Source organism: Scyliorhinus canicula, chromosome 24, assembly GCF_902713615.1.
Source record: "Scyliorhinus canicula chromosome 24, sScyCan1.1, whole genome shotgun sequence".
NCBI lineage: Eukaryota > Metazoa > Chordata > Chondrichthyes > Carcharhiniformes > Scyliorhinidae > Scyliorhinus > Scyliorhinus canicula.
The window spans coordinates 21588607-21607780 of record NC_052169.1 but is presented as its reverse complement, the minus strand read 5'-3'; the positions used below and the strand labels follow the sequence as shown (position 1 = coordinate 21607780).

Sequence of the window (19174 nt, the reverse complement as noted above, 5' to 3'; positions counted from 1 at the left end):
GATGCTTTTGCTCTGCTTTCAATGGTTTGCATATCTCGAAGTAGCCGGCTCTTCGAGAACAGTAACCACTCTCTTTGCTTCAATTTATCGCCGAAGATGTTAACAATTCAGTTCACCGGCGGAGGAGGCAGCCCCCCGGGCCGACTGTTCAGTTTGGGAAGCCCCTGCCCGAGTTCGGTACCTGTATGCACTACAAGAAGAGCTGCCGGTGGCTCAGGTAAGGGTAATATCTCTTAGCCCCTGAGAGCAAGACGTGTGAGTGAGAAAGAAGTTAGTTCCTCTTGTCTCCCGAGGTTTTGCTGGGACGGTGTGGGGTAGGTTCAAGGTTTTGGTTTGCGTTCGTTATTACCTTTGCGTTCTTCCACACAGGGGAACGTAGAAAAGATCCCATGGTGGTGTTATCAAACAGAATTTGATACAAGCCACATGGGCAGTTGTAGGGCAGGCAACCAGAAGGGTGGTCAATGAGGTAGGATTTGATGAGCAACTTCACAGAATTCCTACAGTGCAGAAGGAGGTCATTTGGCCCATTGAGTCTGCACCGGCCCACAGAGGACACCCTACCTCAACCCCACCCTATTTTTGTAACTCCACCGAACCTTTTGGACACTAAGGGACAATTCTTTAGCATGGCCAATCCACCTAACCTGCACCTTTAGACCGTGGGAGGAAACCTGGGCACTCTGCGGAGGCCCACACAGACACGGGGAGAACTTGCAGACTCCACACAGACAGTGACCCTAGGCTGGAATTGAAGCCTGGCCCCTGGTTAGTGAGGGACCACAGGGTATAGAGGCAGAGTGAGTGTAAAAAGGGAATTAAAGAGCGTGAGGCCCAGGCAAGTGAAGTGTGGACCCCCAATGTTGGAACGGTGGAAATTGGGGTTGTACAAGAAGCCAAAATCCGAGGAGTGCAGTGATCTGGCAGGTTGTACAACTGCAGGAGGTGACAGTGGGAGGGAGAGGGGAGGCCCTGGAGTTACTGGAAAACAAGGAGGCAATTTAAAAAATTTTGGGGGATTAGGGGCCAGTGCAGTTCAGCAACCACGGGTGATGGGCTGAACGGGGTTTAATGCGAGTTAGCGTGCGACTTCGATTCCATGTCTTTTAGTGCAATGCATAAGAACTAAAAACAAGAGTGGGAATTTTTAAAAAAAATAATAAATTTAGAGTACCCAATTATTTTTTTTCCAATTAAGGGGCAATTTAGCGTGGCCAATCCACCTAACCTGCACATCTTTGGGTTGTGGGGGTGAAACCCACGCAGACATGGGGAGAATGTGCAAACTCCACACGGACAGTGACCCGGGGCCGGGATTCGAACCCCGGTCCTCAGCCGCCGCAGTCCCAGTGCTATCCACTGTGCCACATGCCGCCTAGAGTGGAAAATTTAACCCCTCGAGCCCACTCCACCATCCAATATGATCATGGCTGATCTCGCCTCGGCCTAATCTCCACCGTTCTGCCCGCTACCCGTAACCTTTGACCCCTTCAGGCCCAGGCAACTGAAGGTGGGCGGGAATCGGGGATGTGCAGTATGCCAGAATCTGCGGAGCGCTGAGACCTGGGTCTATCACAGTCAGTCCTGGGTATCACACCTCTGGATGGATATGTTGGCCTTGGAGGGGGTACAGTACCCATTCACTTGAATAATGCTGGGCCGGAAAGGGTTAAAATACGAGATGTTGCTGAGGTTTGTGTACCTTAAATATAGACGATTATGGAGTGATCTAGCTGAATTGTTTAAGATGATTAAAGGATTTGATAGAAGCTATTTCCTGTGACGGTTGAGGTCAGAATAAGAATAATCTTAAAACTAGAGTGAAACTGTTCAGTGGTGATATCGAGAAGCACTTCTTCCTGTAAAGGGTCGTGGTACTCTGGAGCTAACCCTCATAGAGGTTTACAGCACAGAAAGAGGCTCTTCAGCCCATCATGCCTGTGCTGGCCATCAAGCATCGATGTATTCCATATTCCAGCAATTGGTCCGCAGCCTCGTATGCTACGGCGTTTCAAGGACTCATCTCAAATGTTGTGAGGGTTCCCACCTCTACCACCCTTTCAGGCAGCAAGTTCCAGATTCCCACCACCCTCTCGATTGGAAAAAAAACCTTTTCCTCAAATCTCCTCAAAATCTCCTGTCCCTTACCATAAATCGATGCCCCCTGGTGATTGACCCCTCAACTAGGGGGAAAAGTTTCTTCCTTTCCACCCTATCTCTGTCCTTCATAATTATGTATGCCTCAATCAGGTCCGCCCTCCGCCTCCTCTGCTCTAAGGAGAGCAACCCCAGCCTAACTTGCCTCTCTTCATAGTTGACATTCACGTGACCTGAAGTTTTGGCAATTGGGCACAAATACGGAAGTACGCAGGTGACATTGATAAAAAAAGGACAATTCAAGAGATCCCATTCAACATAAAAATGGTGATTCGATTGGAAATATTTGAGTCCATAGAATCGTGCAGCACAAAAGGAGGCCATTTGGTCCATCGTTCTGGTGTCAGCTCTTTGAAAGAGCCACCTAATCAGGCCAACTTCCTTGCTCTTCGCCCAGACCCCAACAGAGGTTTTGCTTTTCAAATGGTGGTTCGATAGTACAGAACCTGAGTGCAGCGTGGAAAAAGAGATTTTGTCGCACTTTCGCATCTTGCATTCATCAGGACAGACACAAAGATTGGGAAATTTATACTGCATGAGAAAAGAGGCTTACCCGTGGCAGACGCAGCGGGCAGGCTGGCTGGAAGGGGCTATTGCATTTGCAATGCTCTGTTAGGCATTTGTTGTGGATGTTGGTATTCCGTTAAATGTTGATGTTCCGCTCTATCGGAGCGTTGCTGTCACCCGCTTCACAGGAGCGTGTTTGTCAGAGAATGACTTTGCACACCTCGGCCAAATTGTGCTGAATGCACATGAGGATATTGTGCAATCCTCAATCGAGTTCTTCGTCGACACGTGCTGGATGTAGCTATAAACTGCTTCAGATGATCTAATTTGGGAAGCTGCAGGTCGCACCGCAGGGTTAGTGGAATGTGCGAGGTGGAAAATGCCACCAACAGGAATTACAGACCGACCAGCGAATCTCGTATCGGCGGTAGGGAAACTACGGGAGAAAATTCTGAAGGACAGAATCAATCTCCACTGGGAGAGGTACGGTTTGATCAGGCGCAGTCAGCGTGGCTTTGTCAGAGGGAGGTCATGCCTAATATATTCGATTGAATTTTCTGCGGAGGTGACCAGGTCTGTCGTGTAGTTTATATGGATTTCAGCAAAGCCTTTGGACCAGGTCCCTCTTTTACAAAGAAGGTAAAAAGCACACGGGATCCAGGGTAAACGTGGCAAGTTGGATCCAAAATTGGCTTAGAGCTAGGAGACAGAGGGTGGTGGTAGAAGACGGTTTGAGTGACTGAAGGCCGGTGTCCAGTGGTGTCCCACAGGGATCAGTGCTGGGTACGTTGTTATTTGTGATGTATATAAACAATATAGGAAAAAAATGGGGGGGTGGGGGGAGTACGTTTGCAGATGCCACGAAGATTGGCCGGGTGGTTGACAGTGAAGAAGGAGGTCTTGGGTTACAGGAGGATCTAGACAGGTTGGGCAGATTAGTGGCAGATGGAATTTAGCCCAGAAATGTGAGAGGTGGTGCACTTGAGAAGGAATAACATGACAAGGGAGTATTTAATGAACGGCAGGACAATAGGAAGCTCGGAGGAATCTTGGAGTATTTGTCCATCAATCCCTGAAGGTGGCACGATAGGTTAATAAGGTAGTTAAGAAGTAATATGAGACACTGCCATTATCAGTTGCAGCATAGTACAGGATGTTGGAACTGTGTACGACTTTGATTAGGCCTGTGTTCAGTTTTGGAGGGGGTGCAGAGGAGATTCACCAGCGTGATGCCTGGGATGGAACATTTTAGCTTTGAAGAGAGGCTGGATAAGGGGCAGCACAAGTGGCTAGCACTGTGGCTTCACAGCGCCAGGGTCCCAGGTTCGATTCCCTGCTGGGTCACTGTCTGTGCGGAGTCTGCACGTTCGCCCCGTGTCTGCGTGGGTTTCCTCCGGGTGCTCCGGTTTCCTCCCACAGTCCAAAGACGTGCAGGTTAGGTGGATTGGCCATGATCAATTGCTCTTGGTGACCAAAAAAAGTTAGATGGAATTATTGGGTTACAGGGATAGGGTGGAAGTGAGGGTTTAAGTGGGTCGGTGCAGACTCGATGGGCCGAATGGCCTCCTTCAGCACCGTATGTTCTATAAGCTCAGGTGGTTTTCCTTGGAGCAGACCAGGCTGAGAGGGGGACTGATTGAGGGGTATGGGATTATAAGGGGCTTGGACAGGGTGGATAGAAAGCAGCTGCTCCCCCTTGGTTGACGGGTCAATAATGAGGGGGGGGGCATCATTTTATGGTGAGGGGCAGGCGGCTTCGAGGGGATTTGAGGAAAGATGCTTTCACCTAGAAGGTGGTGAGAATCTGGGATGCGTGGCCTGGGCGGGTAGTTGAGGCCGGAAACCTCATAACCGTTAAAAAATACTTGGATGAACTCTTGAAATGTCAGAACATTCAAATGCTGGGAAGCGGGATTGGCGTAGATTAGAGTGCTTTTGTTGGTGCAGGCTTGATGGGCCGAAGGGCCTCTTCTGTATTTATGATTCTAGGACTGAAACCAGCTCCGACTGAAGGAATTAAGATCTCACTCCCCTCTGCTGGAGGGACAGTGAGTTTGAGGAGCTGAATCCGCTTTCCCGTGGGTAAGAATTGACAGCTTAAAATGGAGGACCATCAATTTGTGCACATTTTAAATTCAGTTTGCCCCCATCACCCATGGGGGGGATTGAGGAGGACACTGGCTCAATAGGCAGAATTGTATCACCCTTGCCTGTTATTTGTATGTTGCATTGCGCTGTAGAATTGCTCTGTGCTGAATGATTTCAGGTTTCCATGTTGTGGCAAAGCCTACCCATGTGATGTGTGCCACGATGAGGATCAAGATCATGTCATGGAGCTGGCCAGTCGAATGCTGTGTGGGTACTGCGCGAAGGAGCAGGTGAGGCCGGCTGTGAGACCATATAGCCAACAGAGTCTGAAGGTTCTTTCTAATTCATGCGGCCAGGTCAGCATTACCTGTCCCTAATTTCCCCAGCAGAGGCGATGGTGATTCTCCATCTTCAATACAGCTGAGTGCCTTGCTGGGCCGTTTCAGAGGGCAGTTGCGCGCCCTTCCAGTTCTCCCTGGAGTCTAGACGTATGCGGAGCACGTTGTGCATGGTGCATGCACTGAAAGACAATTAAAAATCCAGAGTTTTACAAGCCCTGTTCCAAGAGGCTGATTTCCTACTGAGCAATCGTACTTGTCCCGTTTAGTCTGCAAGAGCTGGTTCGTCCATGAATGCTTAATGGGAACATTTTAAAATTCTCGTTTGCTCTCTCGAAGCATTTGGGGTTTTTGAAATACCAGGGCAATATCGTACAGGGAATATAATGCTTGCCGTAAGATTAAATCATTTGGTTCCAACCCATAATTAGTCTTTCATCCGCAGCCCCCAACTTGAACCCAATGTTAATTCATAGGAAAAGACTATTATGATCCCGGACCCAGACCTCAACAGTTGTTAAACCGGACAGAAATTGTATTTAACTTGTAAGACTGCGAGGAAAGGATGCTTCGCTTCAGAATTGATTTCTTGCAAATTGGGGATATGGTAGATTAAAACAACCTTTGTTACTAACACAGTGTTACTAACTTTAACGTCATAAAAACAAATAGATTTCATTATCAGTTAAACAATGCTTAACAATGACAATGAAACACTAACTCCTAATTGCTACCTTTTATCTCCACTCAAGCAAAACCCACCTCGGGTCAAAATCCACTTTGAGTTAGCCAACCCAGGAATATTTGCCATAAAGAAATGCCTTTGATCAACCGCTTTGAGAGAGAGATCCTTCAGGAACCAGCTTGCAGATTCTTGCCTTGTGTCGAGCTACTGTTTAACCTGCCAGCCTTTTCAGAAACTGCTGTTCTGTCCACCGACAAAATCTTTTCAACTAAACTGGTTTGAGAGAAACTGCTGGTCTGTTCACATCCCAATCTTTAACCAAATTGAAACTCTGCACCTGACCGCTTCATCCCCTGGCTCCTCCCATCAACTACACAACCTTACTAAAGCTAAAGGAGTGTGGGGGGGGGGGGGGGGGGGGGCACTGTTTTATAATTAGGGGTAGCCCTTTTTGGGCAAAGATGTGGATTCTTTGATGTTCTGTGACTTTGAAACTCAAGGCGGTAGAAACCGGGCCACTGAATGTTGTTCAGGCAGAGGTTGATTGATCCTTGTTAGGCAAGAGAGTCAGCATATCGGAGGGGTGGGGGCAGAGGTGGGAATGTAGATATTGAGTCACAAAACAGATCAGCTATGGTCTTATCAAATGGTGGAACAGGCTCGATGGGCCAAATAGCCTGCTTCTGCTCCGAGTCATCTGTTTGTATGAGGGAGTGCTGCACTGTCTTTACAGCGAGACGTCAAACCGAGGTGTTGTCTAACCTCTTGGATGCACCTGGCATTATTTCTGAAAAGTAGAGGGAGGTTCTGGCCAATATTTATCCCTCAACCAACAACACGAGCAGACCCCACTGCTGTTTATGGGAGCTTACTGCGTAAAAAGTGTGTCACGTTTTCTGGCACTTCCAAAGGAGTTTACCTCATTACAATTACTGGCCTTCAAAGCCGGCTGTAATATAATTTGGAGGGTTAGAAATTTGAGCCTTTCATTTTACAAGGACAGGAAGATGAGTAACAAATTGTTTGTTTTTCTTAGATTGTGTAATCACAGTTTTATCACAGTGTAGATATTTGGAATTGATATCTCCTCTCTCGCCCTCTCCCCCTCTTTCTCTCGCCCCCTCTCTCTTTCCCTCGCTCGCTCCCTCTCCCTCTTTCTCTCTCTCCCTCGCCCTCTCCCTCTTTCTCTCTCTCCTTCGCCCTCTCCCTCTTTCTCTCTCCCTCGCCCTCTCCCTCTCTTTCTCTCGCCCTCCCTGTCTCTCTTTCCCTCGCTCGCTTCCTCTCCCTCTTCCTCTCTTTCCCTTGCCCTCTCTCTCTTTCTCTTTCCCTCACTCTCTCTCCAGCCATACAACAATGGGAAGCCCTGTGTTGCCTGTGGGGCCATGATGACTAAAGGATCCTACAGCAGCCACTGGGAAGGAGGTCAAGGTTGTCGCAACAGAATCAAAATGAGTCAGTAAGTGTTCTGCGCCTCAGAGATCTGGAAAGCAGTAGTGAATGCGTCTCAGTAACCCCCCCCCCCCCCCAATCTATGCCCCTCAATTTTGTACACATCATGTTCCCCCCTCAGTCTTTTTTGCTTTAAGGAAAATAACCCCAGTCAAACAGGCTCCCTGATTCCTGACACAGGACCCTCCCCCAGCTACCTAGTCCGTCCTTGGCCCCGCCAGTTTAGTACACGACTGCTTTACTGCACGTTCCTTCAACCCTCACATTTCCCCCAATCATAAAGTCATTATTTATGATTGTCCATCCTTGTCATTCATTAGTGAGTCAATTCCCCTCGATTTCCCTGCTGTGCTTTCCCACTGTCCCCCCCCTCGCCCTCCCCCACCGTGCCACCCTCACCCTCCCCCACCATGCCACCATCACCCTCCCCCACCGTGCCACCCTCGCCCTCCCCCCCCCCCCCCCCAAACCATGTCACCCCCCCCGTACCATCCTCACCCCCCAACCGTCCCGTCCTCGGCCCCACCCCCACCATCCCACCCCCACCATCCCACCCTCACCCCCACCCTCTCCGTCCCACCCTCACCCCCACCGTACCACTCTCACCCCCCACCGTCCCGCCCTTGCCCCCACCCTCGCTCCCGCCCTCGGCCACTCCCCCCAACCGTGTCACCCCCCCGGTCCCGTCCTCGGCCCCACCCCTACCATCCTCACTCCCGCCATCCCGCCCTCACCACCACCCCCCACCCTTGCCCCCCACCCTCGCTCCCCCAGTAGAAGCACTGAGACCTGCTACCAGCCTTGTGGTGGGATGTGACTTTGCGAGGGCCTGGACACTAGGACACTGCTGTGGATCTTTCACAAGACGGGGCCCAGCAAACGCAAGATGTTGTGCTCCGTGTAATCAGCCTGTTTTTTCATTCCGCCTTTTATTGTTCTTCCTTTTCACAGTAAAGACAAGCAGAAATATTCAAACACTGCGAAGACAGTCTCCCGTCGCTCCCAACGTCAGTACCAGAAATGAACGGCCCTGACTGAGGATCCCTAACTTGGACCCGTGGCCTTAGTAATGACTCCATGAGTGGGTTTGGTGTGCGTGCTTGCTTCTTTCTTTTCCTGGGTTGTCCTTGCTCCTGCCAAGGAGGCAACAGAAGGATAAATGTTGTTCGAATTTTAAAAGAGAAGCGATTTTCTCGGGGTGGTGGTGGGCGGGGCGGGGTGGGGGGGAGTGGGGCGGGGTGGGGGGTGGGGAGCAACTCAACGTGAGGAATTGGGCACCTTTTAGTTTGATCTACGTAGGTTACAGTAGAAGCCATCCTTCCCCTTCGTGTCGTCTTGTACCCACGAGCTGAAGCGAGTTCAAATGGCTGCCCTTAACGTGGTTAACCGCGCATGAGAGGATCGTTGTTTAAGCTGGAGAGTCGGCAGCATTCGCTCCCTCCGATCAGAATGAGGTCCAGGGCGTGTTGACGATTCCCGCGTAAGCTACGTAACGGCAAAAGCCACGTGTGCGCTGAAGCGCCCGGCTCATGTGTGACACCGATCGAGTGCCAGATCTAACCTCGCTCTCAGCGATAGCATGGAGCCTGCCCCCTTCTGATCCGGGCCAGGGATCTCGCACACCATTGTTCAGGTTCTGTACAGAATAAAGGGGGTGCAGAAACTCAGGCGTGTAAGAGAGCCCAGGACTGACCCTGTGCGCAGGCTCTCTCCGAATGGATGGTGCATTAACTCCGCTCCAGCCTCACCCTCCTGAGAGAGGCCTGAAGCACGCAGCCACGTACAGTTGGGAGTTGTGTTCTAATTTGGTTTTTTGAACGTTACAGGTTATCACTGTGGTGATTTACATTTGATTTGGACATTTTATAACATGAAGTCGGATCTTGTTCTATGCAATGTGTTGCCAGGCGCCACTGATAAGCAGGGAACTGACAGGGCAGGAAAGTCTATAGCCCACCCCTAGCCAAGCACGGACAGTAGAGCAGCGAGCAAGCCCTGTATAGAACCGTGTGAATAATTCTGCTTCTGAGATTGTTTTCCACTGTCTGTCATTAGCTGTTGAGTGCAAGGGGTGAATGTTTATCAAGCGAATGTCAATGAATGGGTTTTCCACTCATTGTTCCCACCGAATGCTTTTTACCTGGCTCTCCAGAGGCTGCTAACTCATCTTGCAGTCCCCAATAATCCACCAGCACAACATAGGGACAAGAGGGGAGGCCATTCAGCCCCTCGGGTCTGCTGACTATGTATCTCCAGTCCCTTGAAATCCTTACTGGAAACAAACCTGTGGATCTTTGCTTTGAAAGCTGCGAGAGCAGTGAAGTTGATACGGTTCCAGTTTGGACAGCGAGCGTGTGCCAGATATCAGCCTCTCAGTCGAGTGCAATCCCAACGTGTGCAGGTTACATGCCTTCCAGCAGATGGCAGCGGTTCCTCCTTTCCGATTTGGAGGCCCCACATCACAGACACTTCAGAACTGACCCCTTTCAGTCAGGACCTGGTCACCTGAGCCCTCCTGGTGGGAACAGCCACAGGTACCCGGCAGGGAAATGGTGGCCCTTATTGTAGACCTGAGGGGAGGCCAACATCATCCAGGTCCTTTGAGGTTAAATCACGTGTGTCAAGGTGTGTGTTTATGTCGCTGTGTGTGTGTGTCAGGGTGTGTATGACGCTGTGTGTCGGGGTGCCTGTGTGTGTGTGTGTCGGGGTGTGTGTGTGTGTGTGTGTCGGGGTGCCTGTGTGTGGGTGTGTCCGTGTGCATGATATCGGGGTGTGTCCGTGTGTGTCGGGGTGTGTCCGTGGGTGTCGGTGTGTGTGCGTGTGTCGGGGTGCGTCCGTGGGTGTCGTGTCGGGGTGTGTCGTGTGTGTCGGGGTGCGTGTGTGTGTGTGTGTGTGTGTGTGTGTGTGTGTGTGTGTCGGGGTGCGTCCGTGGGTGTGTCGGGGTGTGTCGTGTGTGGGTGTGTGCGTGTCGGTGTGTGTCAGTGTGGGTGTGTGTCGGGGTGCGTCCTTGGGTGTCGTGTGTGGGTGTGTCCGTGTGTGTGTCGGGGTGTGTCCGTGTGTGTGCGCGCGTCGGGGTGTGTGTGTCGGGGTGCGTCCGTGTGCATGTATGTCGGGGTGCGTCCATGTGCATGTGTGTCGGAGTGTGTGCGTGTGTGTCGGGGTGTGTCCGTGTGCGTGGGTGTGTGTGTCAGGGTGTGTCCGTGTGCGCGCGCGTCGGGTGCATGTGCGTGTGTGTCGGGGTGCGTCCGTGTGCATGTGTGTCGGGGTGAGTCCGTGTGCGTGGGTGTGAGCGTGTGTGTGTCGGGGTGTGTGCGTGTGTGTTGGGGTGTGTGTCAGAGTGCGTGGGTGTGTCCGTGTGCGTGGGTGTGTCCGTGAGCGTGTGTGTGTCAGGGTGTGTGTCAGTGTGCGTGGGTGTGTCCGTGAGCGTGTGTGTGTCAGGGTGTGTGTCAGTGTGCGTGGGTGTGTCCGTGAGCGTGTGTGTGTCAGGGTGTGTGTCAGTGTGCGTGGGTGTGTCCGTGAGCGTGTGTGTGTCAGTGTGTGTCGGGGTGTGTGTGGGTGTGTACTCCTCATTCTGTTTCCCATTTTTTCAACTCCTCACTACACACACCTGCCAGTTGTAGTATCGCCTCAACATGTCGCGTTGTAACCTCTTGGACAGAGGGAAAATAAACGTTTTCTCAAATTAGAGCAAAACGAGGGCAGCATGGTGACGCAGTGGTTAGCATTGCTGCCTCATGGCACCAGGGTCTCAGGTTTAATCCTGGCTCTGGGTCACTGTCCGTGTGGAGTTTGCACATTCTCCCCGTGTCTGTGTGGGTCTCACCCCCACAACTCAAAGATGTGCAGGGTTGGTGGATTGGCCACGTTAAATTGCCCCTTAATTGGAATAAAAAGAATTGGGTTCTCTAAAAAGTGAGACCAAAGCTGAACCTGGTAGAAATAAACTGCCACATGGGACCTCCAGTGCCAGTCTAAACATGAAATGTATTGAACTGCTCGGGACGCCTCTGCGATGTTCACCAGCCTGTGGTATCCTGAGCTTCCACACACTCTTGGGGGTTTAACCCCACGCATTCCCTAATTATGATGAGATTTTTCTGCGTTAAGAAATGACAAGTGTTCCTTTCCTGGCGAGTGCCTTTTGTTTTTCGATTCTCCCCCGTCACCTCCATCAGCTCACCCCAAACCCCCACCCCAACTACCCCCAGCTTCTCCAGCGTCAGGATGATCAGCCAGGGACCCTCCGAACTCTTCACTTCCCTCTCTATCTCTCTCTCCCCTCCCGCCGCCCACACTCCCTCAAACCTGATCACTGCCCGCTTCTGTAACCCAGTGACGCACACTTGTCAATCAGGTCTACACACGACCAGGACATCCTCTCATCAGATGTCAGCAAGAGCTATTTGTTTGTGCGTGCGTGCAGTAATGTATCTCTGGGGGAGTTTAACCAGTTGTTCCTTGGGGGGGGGGGGTCTTGTTTACCAGCCGCACAGGAATGCGGACTTCACTTGAAGGTAGGGGGCGGGGCTGGGGAACTTTTAGACCATCTTGTGGTTAAATATCTGTGGTGCTATCCTGCCTTTCCAATTTGCACTACCAGCTCAGTCGGCTGGACGGCTGGTTCGCAGTGCAGAGCGAGGCCAGCAGCGTGGGTTCAATTCCCCGTACCGGCTGAGCATATTCATGACGGCCCCGCCTTCTCAACCTTCCCCTTCCCCTGAGGTGTGGGTGACCCTCAGGTTAAATCTCCACCAGTCACCTCTTCTCCCCCCCCCCTCAAAGGGGGGGACTGTGGCGACACACCATGGCGACTTTGCTAGTTGGTGAGGCTGTCCCCTTCTGAAAGGAAACTGGTTCAAACCCCAGGAGGTCTTCAGTTGTAAACCTCATTTCCCAGGAAGCAGGGGGTGGTGGGGGGGAGAGAGAGGGGGGTTAGCCTGACGCATGTTGTTGCTGTGGCGAAACTAATAGTATTTCTTGGGAGCAGTGACGGATTCAGTTGGGTCGCATTTCCAATTTTGGTGCAAAATTGCCACTCAAAGACTTTATGTGGTGAACATTGGCAAGGTGTTTTAAAAAAGGATACTAATTTGCATGAATGTAGAGTTGATGGTATTTTAAAATAAACTTTAGTTTTGTCAGTTTTGAGGTGTTTGGTGTTTTGTTTTGGTGACACTCCCAGCGTGAGAAACGGGCCACTTTTGGACTGTACCCTGGGTGCGATGGATTTGTGATACAGCTGATGTCGAGGGTTGCAGCTAATGGCTTTGGACCAACTGCGTCGTGAATAACTCTCCATTGGCGAGTAGACGCTGCCAACCCAAGCACGGATGGGACGGCGATGACACGGCCACAGCCAAATGGTAGCATGGTGGTTAGCATCAATGCTTCACAGCTCCAGGGTCCCAGGTTCGATTCCCGGCTGGGTCACTGTCTGTGTGGAGTCTGCACGTCCTCCCCGTGTGTGCGTGGGTTTCCTCCGGGTGCTCTGGTTTCCTCCCACAGTCCAAAGATGTGCGGGTTAGGTGGATTGGCCATGATAAATTGCCCGTAGTGTAAGGTTAATGGGGGGATTGTTGGGTTACGGGTATACGGGTTACGTGGGTTTAAGTAGGGTGATCATTGCTCGGCACAACATCGAGGGCCGAAGGGCCTGTTCTGTGCTGTACTGTTCTATGTTCTAAATGTCCTCATTTTACTGGCAAACCACTTGCGCAGTGGAGCGAAATGTTCTTCTCACCCGTGTATCAAAGAAACACTTTCTTCCATTCGTTAACGGCAGGGGGGGAAATTCAGAGTCGCGGGTGGAAGGTTGAGAGGAGATTTGATCGAGGTGTTCAAAGCCTGGGCAGAGGCGATGGGGAGAAATTGTTCCCACCGCTGGAAGCATCAAGGACCAGAAGGCGTTGGGCACAGCGGCGAGCACTGCTCGCAGCCCCAGGGACCCGGGGTCGATTCTGGCCCTTCGGTGACTGTGTGTAGTTTGTATGTTCCGTGTGGTGGGTTTCCTCCGGGTGCTGAACAGCAGAGGAATGTCCATCCCTTCCCATCGAAATTTAAAATGTGGCAACTTCATGCGTGAGTTACAAAAGCACTTAAGATGTCAACTTGCCTGGATAACTGATTGAGAATGAATATGAGCACTGCTTTAAATCTCCAAGGGGTATTTGCTTCCAATCTGTGTCAAGAATTCATTGTGTGTGTGTGTGTGTGTGTGTGTGTGTGTGTGTGAGGGGGGGGGGGGGGGGGTGAATTACAGGACCTTAATGCCAATCCAGTAGACCGTATGATATCGGAGCAGCATTAGGCCGTTTGGCCCATCGAGTCTGTTCTGCCATTCGATCGTGGCTGAAATATTTCTCATCCCCATTCTCCTGCCTTCTCCCCAAAGAATTTGATTCTCTTATTAATAAAGAAATCCCTTTATCAATCGAGAACACCAGCTTTGTGCTTGAGGTGCCTACAGACCAAAATCTGGAAGGTGGAATTAGACAGAATAGTTATTTCTCAGAACATAACTGTAAGTAGGAGCAATTTAGCCCCTCGAGCCTGCTCCACCGTTCAATATGATCATGGCTGATTGCATCTTGGCCTCAACTCCACCATCCCGCCCGTTCTCCGTAACCCCATTACCAATTAAAAATCTGTCGAACTCCTCCATAAATTTACTCACTGTCCCAGCATCCACCACGCTCTGGGGTAGCGAATTCCACAGATCCACAACCCTTTGGGAGATGTAGTTCCTCCTCAACTCAGTTTTGAATTTGCAACCCCTTACCCTGAAACTATGACCCACAAGAGGAAGCATCCACTCAATGTCTACTTTATCCGTAGAGTTTATCATCTTATAATCCACAGCATTATTCCTCCAATAAGACTTGCACCCTGCCCCCCCCCCCCCCCAGCCACCCTGTCTGTGAGCTCTGAATGTTTATACTCCGTAATTGTGGAATTCCTGATACGATTCAGGCCTGAGCAGCTTGATGAGGGGTTGCTTTCGCTGTGTGAATGTTTGTTTTTTTTTCAATTAGAAATTTAGAGTGTCCAATTCATTTTTTCCAATTAAGGGCCAATTCAGCGTGGCCAATCCACCTAGCCTGCACATCTTTGGGTTGTGGGGGCGAAACCTACGCAAACACGGGGAGAATGTGCAAACTCCTCACGGACAGTGACCCAGAGCCGGGATCGAGCCTGGGACCTCGGCGGCGTGAGGTATGCTGTGGGAACGTTGCATGAAAAGAACGTTCATCTGAATAGTGGCATGAGTATGTAAATCCAGTCAATAATAATAATCGCTTATTGTCACAAGTAGGCTTCAATGAAGTTGCCGTGAAAAGCCCCTAGTCGCCACATTCTGGCGCCTGTTCGGGGAGGGAATTGAACCCGCGCTGTTGGCTTGTTCTGCATTGCAAGCCAGCTATTTGGCCCACTGTGCTAAACCAGCCCCTACTAGTTAATGTCCCGTGGCGCTCAAATCCTTATAACACTTGTAGAGCTCAGACTTGAACAAGACAAATGATCACGCAGAAGCAACAGCACACGAGTTGTGATTCATTTCTACTTTTGCAATGAAGTCTGTTCACAATGAGGGTTCGACGTAGCATCTAATTGTGCTTATTATTTTTATTTGCTCACTGACGAGACCAGCATTTGTTGCCCATCCCTAATTGCCCCCGTGAAGGTGACGGTGAGCCACCACCTTGAAGCGCTGCAGTCCCTGTGGTGTAGGTGCACCCACAGTGCTGTTAGGGAGGGAGTTCCAGGATTTTCAACCCAGCGACAGTGAAGGAACAGACGATATATTTCCAATTGGGGATGGTGAGTGGTTGGAGCAGGATTTGCAGGTGGTGGTGTTCCCATGTGTCTGCTGCCCATGTGCTTCTAGGTTGTAGATTTAGAAGGTGCTTCTCTGGAGCCTTGGTGAGTTCCTGCAGTGCATCTTGTAGATGTTACATACTGGCTGCCACAATGTGTCAGTGGTTGAATGTTTAACGCAATGGATGGGGTGCCAAACAAATAGATAGATAGATAGAGAAATACAGCACAGAACAGGCCCTTCGGCCCACGATGTTGCGCCGAACTTTTGTGCTAGGTTAATCATAGAATTTTGGACAATTTGTCATGGCCAATCCACCCAACCTGCACATCTTTGGACTGTGGGAGGAAACCGGAGTACCCGGAGGAAACCCACGCAGTCACGGGGAGGATGTGCAGACTCCACACAGACAGTGACCCAAGTCGAAATCGAACTTGGGACCCTGGAGCTGTGAAGCAATTGTGCTATCCACAATGCTACCGTGCTGCCCTTAAGAAGTTAACCTACACTCCCTTATTCTACCCTAATCCAAGTACCTATCCAATAGCCGTTTGAAGGTCCATAAATTTTCCGACTCAACTACTACCACAGGCAGTGCATTCCATGCCCCCACTACTCTCTGGGTAAAGAACCTACCTCTGACATCCCCTCTATATCTTCCACCATTTATCTTAAATTTATGTCCCCTTGTAATGGTGTGTTCCACCCGGGGAAAAAGTCTCTGACTATCTACTCTATCTATTCCCCTGATCATCTTATAAACCTCTATCAAGTCGCCCCTCATCCTTCTCCGTTCCAATGAGAAAAGGCCCAGCACCCTCAATCTTTCCTCGTATGACCTACTCTCCATTCCAGGCAACATCCTGGTAAATCTCCTCTGCACCTTTTCCAAAGCTTCCACATCCTTCCTAAAATGAGGTGACCAGAACTGCACACAGTACTCCAAATGTGGCCTGACCAAGGTTTTGTACAGCTGCATCATCACCTCACGGCTCTTAAATTCAATCCCTCTGCTAATGAACGCTAGCACACAAATGGGCTGCTTTGTCCTGGATGGTGTCGAGCTTCTTGAGTGTTGTTGGAGCTGCACTCATCAAGGCAAGTGGAAAGTATTCCATCACACTCCTGAGTTGAGCCTTGCGTGTGGTGGACAGGCTTTGGGGGGGGGGGGGGGGGGGGGGGGGGTCAGGAGGTGTGTTACTCAGTACATTCCCAGCGCGCCTCTTGCTCCGCCTGCAATGGGACTCGATGACTTATTCTTCCAGAACGCCAGCCAAGCACAATGGCTGTGCAGTAAAATTCTAGTATCACACCCTCTGGACGAGGGAACAAAACTAATTGGATTTGCTTTTCGAAAGAGCTGCTGCGACCTGGGTGGGCCCAAAGGCCTTCCGCTTCCAGTACACCTCTGTGACGAGCAGTCACTGTTGTAATGTGTGAACTGCCAATTTGCACCCAGCAAGATCCCGGAAGCAGGAATGAAATAAGATCGCTGGGCCCTTGGTTTGAATGATCTCGGTTGAGGGATACCAGGAAGAGGTCTTAACCTGGATCATGTTCTCGGGTCCCAAACCCACAACCTTCTGACTGAGCTGACGGCAGGTTTAGCCACAATAACAGGGACAGGGATGAGTGGGAATTTCAACGTAAGATTATCAATTTTGAGATGCAAGTGGTTTGAGCACTGGGTTTAAAAAATAATAATTTTCCGGGAGGTGGGTGTCGCTGACATAGCCAATATTTACTGCCCTTCATTTAAGAGGGCAATTAGGAGTCAATCCCATTGCTGTGGGTCTGGAGGCCCATATTACATAGAATTTACAGTGCAGAAGGAGGCCATTCAGCCCATCGAGTCTGCATCGGCTCTTGGAAAGAGCACCGTACCCAAGCCCATACCTCCACCCTACCCCCATAACCCAACCCAACATAAAGGGCAATTTGGACCCTAAGGGCAATTTAGCATGGCCAATCCACCTAATTTCTCTGGGTTTCTGTGGCTATGACTCATCTTTCATTCTCACTCCACAGTATAAATATTTCCCACTTTCTCTGTCTCTTAGCTTTGAAAAAGAGTCATCGGACTAAAAACGTTAGCTCTTTTCTCTCCCTACAGATGCTGCCAGACTTGCTGAGATTTTCCAGCATTTTCCCTTTCGTTTCAGATTCCAGCATCCGCAGCAATTTGCTTTTCACAAGGGTGAAGGGGACTGGCTATGATATAGGAAATAAGCAGCTGAGTTGGGAATGAAGTGAAGCTGGTGGAGATGGATGGAAGACTGGAATAGTCCACAATGAGAGATCACAAAGGTTTCAGCAGCCGGTGGGAACGGACAATGTCACCACGGAAAGTGTCACGGAAACGCTGCCAGGACCAGTTTAGGCAGCGACTTTGGGAGCAAGATTGTTCCACGCTAGACACTTCCTGGATAAGGTGATTGAATCGGGTGGGGCGACTATACTGGCTCGTCAGCTGCATGTAGCTCTCTTCCACATAAAGTGTGGCTCAGTGACTGGGAAGCAGAGCGGACTCGCGCTGTGCAGCAGCACTGGAGAAGACGGTGCAGTGAGCGGGGTGATGACAGTGGGTGGAGAGCAGTGATGGGCAACTTAGTGAGTGGCTATGTTTTGGGCATGTCCGGAATTGAGGGGATTCTGGCAGGGATTTGCGGACGTTTTGTCAGAAGTCCTGGAAGGGAGGGTGACTCCGAGTCCAGAACTGGCAATATTTGGGATATCGGAAGAGCCGAGGGAGGCCGATGTCCTGACCTTCTCCCTGGTGGCCCAGAGGCAGATTTCGCTGGGATTGAGGGTCTCTGAGCTCCTGAAGTCAGGAGTGTGGGTCAACGATCTGGCAGGGTTTCTCGGTCTGGAAAAAAAATCAAGTTCGCCTTGAGAGGTTCAACTCCGGGTTCGCCCGCAGATGGCGGCTGTTCATGGATTTCTTCAAGGGTTGGGGGAAAGGAGGGGGGAACAGGAGGCATGGCAATGTTAGATAAGGACAGGGAACTTAGTGTACAGGTAATTAGGGGATAGGGCAGGGGTAGTAGGGGACGTTGTTTACTAATTTTTTGATTTTTATGTTTTTTCTGTGTGTCGGCCCACGCGGTTGTTTAAGAAATGTTAATGTGTTAAATTGAAAATTACAAATGCTTCAATAAAATATTTTCTTAAAAAACAAACTTAGTGAGTGGAATGTGGCAACCTTGCACATGGGGAACAGTCAGCAAAATGCCTGGTGGGCCGCACTGTAGCCATCTAAGATGGCCACCTGCAAAGGACCATGGGAATAATGGCCAACCCAGGACTCGGACAGATACACAGCCTATGTGTATCTAAAATACACGTAACCAAACCTGATTGAAACCCCCGCTCGTTCGCATTTTAATGGCCCATTTTCCCAGGACAATAGAACTTCAATCAAGCAACCGGGACAGCCACAGACTGATCAGCGCCACTCCCCTTATTCAGAAAACACAACTGCCAAGGTCAATGGCCGCTAAGTGAGTTGATTGGTGACTCCGTCGGGGATGCTTTCCTGTGTTTCGTTATTTGTTTATTCATTAATTTACCATTTGGAAAACAGGCAGAACCTTTACTGCTACCTAAACAAGATGTGTTGCGGCTGCAAATAGTGGGCAGAAGCAAGACACAGGAGTCTCCCATCGCCTGTGTGTGAGTGCGAGCGGAGGGTGGGGTGGGGTAGGGTGCTGGTTGGTAATGGAGGATGTTGGTATGGTGCTGGACGTCAGTGCAGAGATTACGAGTTGGAGAAGGACTTTGGAATCGCAAGATGATGAGGGAGATTTTAGGTGGATTGGCCACGGTAAATTACCCGTTGGTGTCCAGAGATGGGCAGGTTAGGTGGGGTTACGGGGATAGGGTGGGACTAGATAGGGTGCTCTTTCTGAGGGTCCATGAACACTCAATGGGCCAAAAGGCCTCCTTCATTGTAGTAATTCTAAATACATTCATAAATATTCTTGCATCCGTATACTTTTTATACTGTTTTCAGTCGCATTTTTATTAAATGTACTTTTGCACATAAACATGTGCTATAGTAATAAAATATCACTAAAAGGCTATCCTGGTAGGTACGTTATGGTGAATGGGAAGCTGGAGGGGATACCGGTGGTA

General features: G+C 50.3%; 1 protein-coding gene across 2 annotated transcripts in view; it reads left to right on the top strand.

Moving 5' to 3' along the window:
• si:dkey-24l11.2 (uncharacterized protein LOC100034462 homolog) overlaps nt 1–8420 on the top strand; it is a 41619-nt gene extending 33199 nt beyond the window's left edge. For both annotated transcript variants that reach the window (XM_038784289.1, XM_038784290.1), the window contains exons 10-13: nt 97–217; nt 4931–5042; nt 7119–7231; nt 8176–8420. In XM_038784289.1, coding sequence (XP_038640217.1) covers nt 97–217; nt 4931–5042; nt 7119–7231; nt 8176–8248 — 419 coding nt within the window. In that variant the 3' untranslated portion in view covers nt 8249–8420. The remainder of the gene's footprint in view (nt 1–96; nt 218–4930; nt 5043–7118; nt 7232–8175) is intronic.
• The last annotated feature ends 10754 nt before the right edge of the window (nt 8421–19174 follow it).